Source organism: Ursus arctos, unplaced genomic scaffold, assembly GCF_023065955.2.
Source record: "Ursus arctos isolate Adak ecotype North America unplaced genomic scaffold, UrsArc2.0 scaffold_15, whole genome shotgun sequence".
In the NCBI taxonomy this organism is placed as follows: Eukaryota; Metazoa; Chordata; class Mammalia; order Carnivora; family Ursidae; genus Ursus; species Ursus arctos.
This window is the reverse complement of record NW_026622819.1, coordinates 59,745,374-59,756,023: the sequence shown is the minus strand read 5'-3', so window position 1 is coordinate 59,756,023 and position 10,650 is coordinate 59,745,374. Positions and strand designations below refer to the sequence as shown.

The 10,650-nt window shown below is 36.6% G+C and overlaps 1 protein-coding gene across 4 annotated transcripts in view; it reads right to left on the bottom strand.

Annotated features, from left to right (window-relative positions):
• Positions 1-3,293: 3,293 nt before the first annotated feature.
• CREBRF (CREB3 regulatory factor) overlaps positions 3,294-10,650 on the bottom strand; it is a 54,758-nt gene continuing 47,401 nt past the window's right edge. For all 4 annotated transcript variants that reach the window (XM_026510983.4, XM_026510980.4, XM_044388580.3 and 1 more), the window contains one exon: positions 3,294-8,970. In XM_026510983.4, coding sequence (XP_026366768.1) covers positions 8,855-8,970 — 116 coding nt within the window. In that variant the 3' untranslated portion in view covers positions 3,294-8,854. The remainder of the gene's footprint in view (positions 8,971-10,650) is intronic.

Below are 10,650 nucleotides of genomic sequence, written 5' to 3'. Positions count from 1 at the left end.
CAGGGTTGGTTGGAGGACTAAATGAGGTTAGTACATAAAAGCGCCAAGCACAGTGCAGTAATGTGGCACGTGTTTCAGAACTCAATGGGCATTAGCTGCTATGACATTACCAATATTTCTGGAGCACTTCCTATGTGCCAGGCACTTTGTACTAAGTTCTTAATGTGTGTCATCTAATTTAACTCTCATGACAACCCTATGAGGCAGAACTATCCACATTTTACACGTGAAGAAACAGGCAAAGAGTATGACTTGCCCAGTGCAAATGGAAGTGCTAGTCGAAGAATATGTGCATTTTAAAATTTAGATACATACTACCAAATTGCTCTTCAGAGAGGTTCTATCAATTTACACTCCCACAGCAGTGCGGTACAAATGCCTGCTTTCCCACGGTCTTGCCAACGTGCTGTGTTAACAAATCCTAGGATTTTTGCCAATTTGATTACGTGAAAAATGCCATCTTCTAATTTGCATTGCTCTTATCATGAAGGAGTTTGAGTGCTATTTGTATTTACTTTCTCATTTCTCTATTGGGTAGTTGTTCTTTCACATATCAGTTTCCAGTAGGATTAGCCCTTAGAGATGAGCTTTTTGCATAGTCTATGGAATTTCTTTTTTTTAAATTTTTGTTTCACATAGAATTTATCAATCTTCATTTTTTTAAAAGATTTTATTTATTTATTTGACAGAGATAGAGACAGCCAGCGAGAGAGGGAACAAAAGCAAGGGGAGTGGGAGAGGAAGAAGCAGGCTTCCAGCGGAGGAGCCTGATGTGGGGCTCGATCCCAGAACTCCGGGACCACGCCCTGAGCTGAAGGCAGACGCTTAACCGCTGTGCCACCCAGGCGCCCCCTCAATCTTCATTTTTGGCTCCTGGATTTGGGATTCAAGTTAGAAAGGCCTCCCCACCCCCGCCTCACAGGTTTTAAAGGAATTGCCCACATTTCCTTCTGTTACCCGTTCATTTATACATTTTGAGATATATATTGGCACAGAGCCAACTTTTTTCTCCAGAGTCTCCCAGTTGTTCCCACCCTGTTTTCTGAAGAGTCCATTTTCTTCTCACTGGTTCTGGATGCTACATTTACCATAATAAATTATGTTTGAATCTATTTCTAGACCTTCCATTCTGTTCTATTGGCCCATTTATTTATGCCCCCAAATGACAGTTTTGTTTATAGTTTTATGTGTTTTAATGTGTTTGGATTAAATCTTTCTGCCCCCCGCAGCATCTTCTAGCTATTATTTTTTTCCCCTATGAACTTTAAGTGGTTTTTTTTTTAACCCCATTGGTATATTTTGAGATAGCATTAAATTTTAATTTAATTTTGAGGACTGACAGCTTCATGTTGTTGGCCGCTTCAGTTCAAGAACTTGGGTCTTTCTTTCCATTTGTTCAAGTCTTCTGTGTCCTTCAGATAGAAGCTCCCTATTTTACGACACATGACCTTGGGCCCCTTTCACATCTGGCTTCTTGCTGGAAATTCCTAGCAACTGACAGTCTCTCTATAGTCCCTATGCAGCAATTAAAGAAGAGAACATAGCTCCCTTTTTCTCCACTCTCAGACGTGCTCCCGTCTAACAAAGAGACCCAATTCTAAGCCCTTAAGCTAGAGGCTATCTTCGAGGGATAGATGTACAGTGTGGTGACCCACACTTTCAATCACTGACTCCTGCCAATGCTATTTTGCTTCCGTCACCTTTACCCACAGATCCTGAGATTAGCTTTTGGTTACTACATCTGCTAGTTTTTGGGTTTAGTTCTGGTTTTCAGATTCTAAGCCCATTATCTCTCCCCTACACAGATATCCATTCAATTACTGCCCGTGATGTGGCCTGGTCCTTTAGGAGCATGAATTGTCTCTGAGTGCAGGAGCAGCCCAGGGTTTGAATTGGGGCTATCACATAAAAGCTGGGTCTGAGGTGAGTCCCCTTATCTAAGTCTATTCTCTTTTGTAAAATGGACATCACCACCCACCACCATCACTGCGCCTTTGAGAGCTGAGTTACCGGACAGGAAAGCACCTAGCAGGGGTTTGATGAATGCCAGCCACCCCCGCCTTCTAGACTTCCTAACACTCTTATTATTCGAAACCTTTCAGCTGGGATATTAAAGCACTTCTGAACTTGGTGTTTCTGGCTAAAGAGCTCTCCTGGTTCTGGAATCGCTGTGCATCACGAGGGGCAACTGAATGACCCTTTAAATAGGTGCTATCCACAAAATGTTTAGTTTCCTAAGGACTGTACTGACCTGGCTCACCCAGCTCCTTAAAAGTTCCCAGACCATGATGGAGGCTCCTGTGAGGAGTGGTCTCAATGGAGGTCAAGTCCATGAGAGGCTATCTCCACTCTGCTTTCTGACAATGTCACTCAAATGAAGCAAAAAGAACTTCGAGAATCCTGGGATGTCATGAACACAAGCCTGTCAATTCTTCTCTAGCATACCTTACTGGATGTGGTACCTGTGTCCTTTCAAGTATCTCGGCAATAATGTACCCAGAACCCTTTGCATGTGTAACAGCTCGTCTTATTCACATCCTGCCTCCCCTCAGCAAACTGTGAGTTCCTGGATGTCTCTCAAATCTCCTTATAGTCCAGTACCTAGCATAAGTCTTGGCAGAGCTTTGAAGGAGCACACTGCTTCAGTGGTGTTCATTCAGGTCCTGACTTAAGACTCTGTATATATGGGGGCACCAGGGTGGCTCAGTTGGTTAAAGGTCTGCCTTCAGCTCAGGTCATGATTCTAGGGTCCCGGGCTCCCTGCTCAGTGGGGGAGAGTGCTTCTCCCTCTCCCCCTCCCCCTGCTCATGCTCTCTCAAATAAATAAAATCTTAAAAAAAAAAAAAAAAAAAGACGACTCTGTGTATATGCCCAGCCTATCTCAGAGACTTACTTTGAATTATTAAACACATACAAATGTTTAAGTCAGGAGAGACTCAAAACAGTTTATTTCCCTTGCTTACCCAAAGAATCAAAGAGGAAAAAATACGGGTAAACTAAACTGTGCTCCAAACTATGAAGAATGCAAATGTTTTCATCAACAAAGAATTCTCTGTAATAGCCACATTTCACTAGAGTACTGAAAAATCAGCCCCAAGTGTCCCAAATGTTAGCTCTTTATGCCCTACACCAAGAGAGGGGCAGCACAATCCACAGTTCACAGCTAGTCGCAGGCTGTCTGCAGTCTGGGATTTCTCTGCAGTGGGTTATCTTGAAGAGGAGCAGCCGGTTACCTTGGTAAGGGACAGAAAAGCAACAGAGAAAGGGCGAAAACAGGAGGCAAACAATTCAAAACCTTTTCATCTTTTTTTATTTTAAATTACAAAGGATGTTGCATACACTGATGAATCTGTATCTGACTAGAAGTGCTGAGGGGTTGGAAGGTGACAGAAAACAAAGGCAACATTTGAATTGCCTTTTCTTCTGAAAAGAAAAACTGCACAACTATTAACCAACATTTAATAGAATAATTTTTAAACAGCTCATGCGTCAACAAGATAAAATTCTTTCTAGACAAAAGACAAGACTGAATCCAATAAAAAGTTTCATAGCTCCAGTTGGGGGAATGGGGAAACAAAACTACAGAATATTTATGATAGCATTACAAACAGGATCCTACGCCACTATGCAAAAGAGGTTGCCACATTGTATGAACAAATGCTCTGAATTCTTGCCCTTCCGCTCTTCTTTTGTGACTTCTTATGTGCAGTCAGCCCTAGTATCACTGTTAATCACAAATGCTAAGTTATAGGACAAATCCTAGGGAAAGAAGGTAAAAAAAAAAAAAAAAGCAGGCAGTGGAATACAGTGTCATAAAAATGTGGTGGAAAGGCAGATACAGTACACACATACACATTTCTGTTATTTGGTTCCGAAAAAAACAAAGGGTGCAGGGCAAGACACAGTAATCAGTCCCGCTCCCATCCACCCAAAATTTAATTAACTACACCATTGTGTTTACATTGTTACGAAAGAGGCAAACCTAGTTCACCCAAACTTGGCACACTGAAATATCCAACTCTGATGTGCTTTACTAATCACCAAGTCTTCAATTCCAAAATACTATTTGGAAGTAGTTTTAAGGGTCTACTCCCTCCTACTACACCCTAACCTCTCTTTTTCTAAAGAAAAATGGCAATTTGGCATAATTCAGTTCCTAGGTGTAATTTCTACAATTTGCGGTCAGTTTACTAAGCATGAGGATTATGCTTCAACACATAATCCCACTTGCCTATGGAAGTGTAAAACTGTCAGTAGTACATTTTCATCATCTTTCCCCAACATGCTTATTCCTTAAAACGAAACAACCATTCCTACAGTTGACATTCATTGTTACATCCCAATGTGTTTGAAATATTAAAAAAACATGGAGTCATCTTCTCATAATGCCCTTATTAAGATTACAAAGATTACAAAAGAATCCACAAGTATTACGGCACTGTGTGAGACTTATTTGTCATGATCCAAGGGAAGAACAAGACTGCATTTCTGTGCAAAGTTGTGGAAATGGCCTCAGTTCCATGGGAAATGGTATTCCACAATAGACTTCACTAGAAGGATAATTGAAACCTTTTACTTTAACACTGAAAGCATAATTCAATGCATTCTCAAAATTCAAGTTTCAAGATTTGGAGAGATGCTAACATTCTCTTACATAATTAATTAGAAAATACTTGAACAGAATTGTAGGAAGACTATATAAAGAAAGGGAACATAAGCTTTTGTTAATTCCTGCTGAAGGCAACTTGAATTTGTTTCTTAGAAAGTTAACTAAATCTTAGCAGCTAAAATATTTTTAAATGTATGGAATAAAGAAAAGCACATCCATTCTTGACATTTTGGTGAATAAACTAACAGCTTTATTAATGAAGGCAAACATCAGATAATTGTATGAATATTATATATAAAAAAAGAAATCCAAACTAACAGCATTGTATTTCAAAAGTACTGTACTTCTGTTTCTTTTAAAGAGACTTGTCATCTGTTTTATAAAACAAACAAAACGGGTATTCTTCTCCTAAAAAATTCTGGAAAGATGAAATAGTCAATTTCAAGCTGATGAACTGAACACACCTTTCTTTAAATGCAGACTATTGCTAAGGAGCAAATCAAGTCAAGCATCAGAAAGAAGATGTAGGACAAATTCATGAAAGTCAGAAACAAGGGATGTAGTGAAATTACTGCTAGTCTTTCCCTCTCATATTTAAAGACCATTCAAAACTGGTCTTTCATACAAATATAAAATAACTATAAAGAGAGGGAATTGGAAACCATACCCATCTGAAATCCTTCATGATGTTTTTATAATTGCTCTGATTCTCTTACCAAAAAGGTCAAAGTGAAAGATTTAGGGAGTGGAAGGGAATGAAGACGTTAAGTTTAAATGTACAAGTAAGGCACAATATAAAGCCACATCATAATCTGTCATGAAGGATATAGGAAAGGACAAGAATCATACATGGTACAGTAGAACAAGCAATCATATTGACTGAAAAAGTGTGGCACCCAATTCAAAACTCAGACAAGATCTTAACAAGAACAACTGGACAGCATGCTTTCATATGGAGACAAACTCTATAAAGAATCCAGTGTATCTGAAACGAGGAAGAACGTTTTTTGTATTTTTTTTTAAATCATAGTAGTACTAGAGTCAAAGTTTATAATTGCTTTTGGAACAATGGGTTTATCTGAGGTGAATTCACAATGCCTTCACTTAAAGTAAGATTCTGGACTTCATTATGAGCTATCTGTATACCATGTATGAACACAGAAAACCTTTAGAGAGCTCTTCTCTAATGATCTTCACCCAAAAATACATGCCACAATTTTCAAAAACAGAACATGTACAATTGTTGGGGTTTTTACGTTACCCTTATAAGATTTGTTTGTGTGATACACTAAACGTATATATTTTAATGACAATAGAGGAAGCAGATTATTACTGGCATTAAAGTACAACCATTTCTAGACGGTTTTAAATGCCACAGAGTCCCCTGGTTAAAATGTAAAGCTGCACAGCTTGCCTATGTCATCTTTATGATAAAGTTAAAACAGCAAGAGGATTTAACTTTCACTCTACATTTTACTGCCAGGTTTTTATTTAGATCAAGTATCGCTGCAGCATTCTGACCAGCCCAGATTTAGCAGCAAATGGCAGGAATCATATAAAATGCAATTTTTTTTAACAAAGTGCTTTTCTAAGATATACATACATATATAAATAGGTACAAAATAAAGTGTCAACATTAAAAAGCTCAACTATTTAAAAGCTTTTAACTATTTAACTTAAGTAGTACATATAAAACACTGAAATGCAAGGATATGGAATCTACTAAAACAGATTCAAAGTCTTTTTTTTTTTTTTTTTGAAATGCAAGACCAAAAAATCAAATTCTGGTTTGCAGACAGGAAAAAGTATCAAAAACCAGAATTCCTAACAGAGCAGCTAGAAAGGGGCAATTTTATAAACCTCATCAGCTGAATCTCTATCATGAAGTGATTTTCACCTGATTGCAAAACTGCCACATTTTGGAACATGTTTCAATTTACTAAACACACTCTGTCAAAACTTCACGTACTTCTAAGTTATAAGCCTGTGCCTTGCCTTCTCCCATCTAAAAAGGAAAAACTTTAAACAATGAGCTTACATTCTTTTAAACCATTAGCTCTGAGCTTCTCATCTGTTTAGCACGAATGCACTAACCAGGTACATTTCCAGCAAGCACACGGGAAAATCTTGTGCATCACAGTTCGGCTAAGGTGTTAAGACAGTCCTTCTAGGAGTTTCCTTTTCATGATGTCAAAGAAGCATATAAGCAACATTGTTCAGTTGTTACTGTGTGTTTTAGAATCAAACTTTATAAGCTATAGCTTCATATGCTATGGCTTACAAATGGGGGGCAGGAGGGGGAAGGGGATAAAGTAGAAGAAAAGGAAACACACTAAAAGACAAAATATAATTAAGGAATAAATTCTCCAGGGGGTAATGGAGAAACAGTTGGAGAAATAGATAATTTTCCAGCAGCTAGGTCTGAAATTTTTGGTTTGTTTTTTTTTTCTGGCTAGATAGGATCTATTTTAAAGTATAGTTTTTAAGCCACCAGTTTTCAGAGTTCAAAACACAAGATTTGAGATCAAACAGTAAGAGAGACAGAATGGAAAGATCTGTGGGGAAGGTTTATAATGCTGCCTTGACACAAGAAATTTCTCATCAAGAGGTAAAGCTTTAACGCAGTTAAAACACTGACTAATGAAGCTGTTTTATGTGAGCAAAAAAGAGCACCTAAAAACTAAATGTGTTAATATTTCTCAGTTCTAGAAACTATAGAAGAAGTCACATGTAAGTTTGAAGAAGCTAGTTTGAAAATACCTGTACAAAAATATAAAAATCTATAAATTGTTTTTGTTTTAAGCTTGTGTTGATCTTTGAAAATATTACATGCACAATAATACATCAATTGGAAAAGTGGCAACTAAAGAATTAGATATTTTTAGCTTTTTTCTTTCTTTACATATATATATATACATAATACAATAAAAATAATCTGTATTTTGGTTGTTTGGTGGAAGTATACTACAATAAGCTAAATAAACTTTTTAATTTTCAAGGTCAAAAACTATTTTACCAATAGCTTACTAAAATGAAATATATTAAAATTTCCTACAATAAGTGCAGAAATAAAAAGACTTACAGACATCTAAATGGCCACCAACTTATCTACTATGGAAGCGAACTAGAGGAACAGCAAAATAATATTTGTGTGTGTGGATGCTCCTTCTGTAGATAATTGGACCCAAACAGAAATAAAATTCACAGTTCAGTAAGATCCCTAACCCTGACCTTTTCATTTTTCTTTTTTTTCTCCTTTTTTTTTTTCATACATTCATACAGTATCATGTAAGCTGTGCAAAACTTTACTTAGACTGGCAGTTTGCCATATCAGTTGCATTTGTCTTTGGTACAAAAAATAAAACAATCGCAATAATGTGCAAGTATTTGTCTTCTTCCGGTCAAGTACCGAAATATGAGTTTTCTAGAGCCATCTTTTTTTTGTTTGTTTTTTGTTTTGTTTTTTATACAATACACAGACTCTGTGGCATATATCTACATTTCAACATAGTCCTATATACATTCAAAAAATTTGAAAAAGAGTTGGAACAAAAAAACATTTAAACCCCATAATTTTTCCATCTATATATCTTGTGTTTCCTCATTAGGGTTTTCATCATACAAAATATTACCAGTTTTATAGTTTCCCCAAAATACAAGGCACAAAGAATATGCTTTTTTTTCTTACTTGCACAGACATTATATATATATTTATATATATTTATATATACCATATTGAGCTCGGAAAATGAACTTCTAATATGGCACATGGGCGTGAGTGCTGGGTTGTGCCATGTACAAGTGAGATTAATGGTTGTGGAAAATTAGAACAAAAGGAATAATTCTAAAAACAATCTAAACTGACTGTTTAAAAAAATGCTTCCTCAATTTTTTTGTGTGTGGTTCAGAGCATAAACCTGCCACAATATTTGGCATTTACTAGTATCTTCGCTCCTCCCAAATGTTTTACTTTAACAGATTTTTGCAATCTGTAGCTAAACATTTACTTAAAAGTGTGTTTCGATTCTGATGCCGGTAGCAGTTTTAACCATGGTTTATGCTCTGAAAATGCAATAATCAAGTATTTTGGATCATGCTTCACTTATGCTACTTAGTTCTTAAAACAATGTAACCTAATCGTAAATGTTTACATAATGCTAAACTGACATGCAAAACAGAATGAAAATTTACAATGAATAACATGACAAACACAGACATTTCTGACCAGTGGTCCAATGAGGCTGATTACACTTTTGATGTTGGTATCCTTAGTCCTACAAGGCCTCCAGTGGGATTGCCTTCTGCAGTCTTCTCTAACACTTGGTTAACAAATTCTGAGGTTTGCCCAGCAACTGGGAGACCTGAGGAAAAAGAAATAAGGCACACTCAGGCACAGATACGGAGAGGGCATGAAAGGAAGGTTAGGAGTAGGCAGATCTGGGGATCAGGGGTGGCCCCCAAGCTTGATACTGGGTCCCAGCCAAGTACTCTCAGCTGCTCGCTACTGCAAGCCAGAAATTAATTCTACTCACCAGATTAGAGCTTACAATTTTTTACATTAGAAAGGTCAAACCAAGAATGAAGAATCGTTAATCAGCATTTTCAAGTGCGGTAGATGACAAGCAGCAGCAGTCCAAATAATAGTCCAAACCCAAACCCCACACCTATCAACAAGCACTGTTGTTCCTCAACTGACCATATTCGCCCTGTTTTGCCAGCCAGTCTCTTCCGACTGCTCCAGCCTCAGTGCGTCCCATGGGTGGCCTTTACCCACCCAACTGAAAAAACTGACCTGAAGTATGTTTTATAACTCCTGGATTAAGTTTATGTTTCTTTTTCATCATTTTAAAGAAAAGTGAATGAATAAACAAAGTTGGAAGAGAAGAGGGAAAAAAGGTAGGAGAGTGTGTAAGTTTAATTTTTTTGTCTTCCTCATCTTCTACAGCTGAGGTCAAAGATACTTCAAATCAGTAAGTCAAATAATGGAGGTATAAGCATGTTTTAAAAGTAATGAGAAAATAAATGATTAAAATGAAATGGAAATAGAAAAATATCTAGTCGTTGCTCATAGGAAGAAGTCAAAAGATACTGTAAAAAATAGAGAACTGATGCTATCTCAGCCATGTGATTAAAGGTAGCATGACCAATCATGGGACAAACTGATAATATGTACCTCTTGACTGATGGAATGACAAGGATAATCACCTATGATGATTCTTGCCAAAAAAATTTAACTGCATCTAGTCAGGAAACAGACAACTCCAGATGCTGGGACATTTTACAGGATCAACTACCTGAATTTTTCATGGAAAAAAAAAAGGCTGGTAGACTGATCTAAAGGAGACAAAAAGATATAAATAAATGCAATGCATGATCCTTAACAAACAAACAAAAAGGCTATAAAGGACATCATTGAGACAAATGGAGAGGTTTCTATATGGACTCCATATAGACACTATAAGAGTGTTGAAGTACTTGGGTGTGATACTGGGACTGTGCCTAAGTAAGAAAATGTCCTTGTTCTTGAAAAACACATGCCTAAAGTAGTTACAGATGAAGGATCTGTTCAGAAGTTACTTTCAAATACTTAGGAATAAAAATATGTAGATACAGACAAAAATAAAACAAATGCACCAAAATATTAACAACTGGTGAATCTAGTTGAATGATACGCAGAAGTTCATACCATTTCTACTTTTCTTATAGGATTGAAATCTTAAATGAAAAGTTAAGGGGAAAAAATTAAATATACATGTTATGTTAAAGATTCAACTCACAAGTCAAAAATGAAGAGCTTACAAATTATCAGAGAACACATACAAAACTGAAACTATAATAGTGGATCATACAGTGAATGATATAAAAAGGAAAAAGCCATATGAACAAAGCCTAACATCTTTTGATGACAAAACTAAAATCAAACATGTATCAATAAAAAATGACCCAAACTCACCTATTAAAAAAAAAAAAACCTCCCAGTCTAATAAAATCCAACTTTATGCTATGTATAAAAATCTAAAAGTGAATTTTATGCTATACTT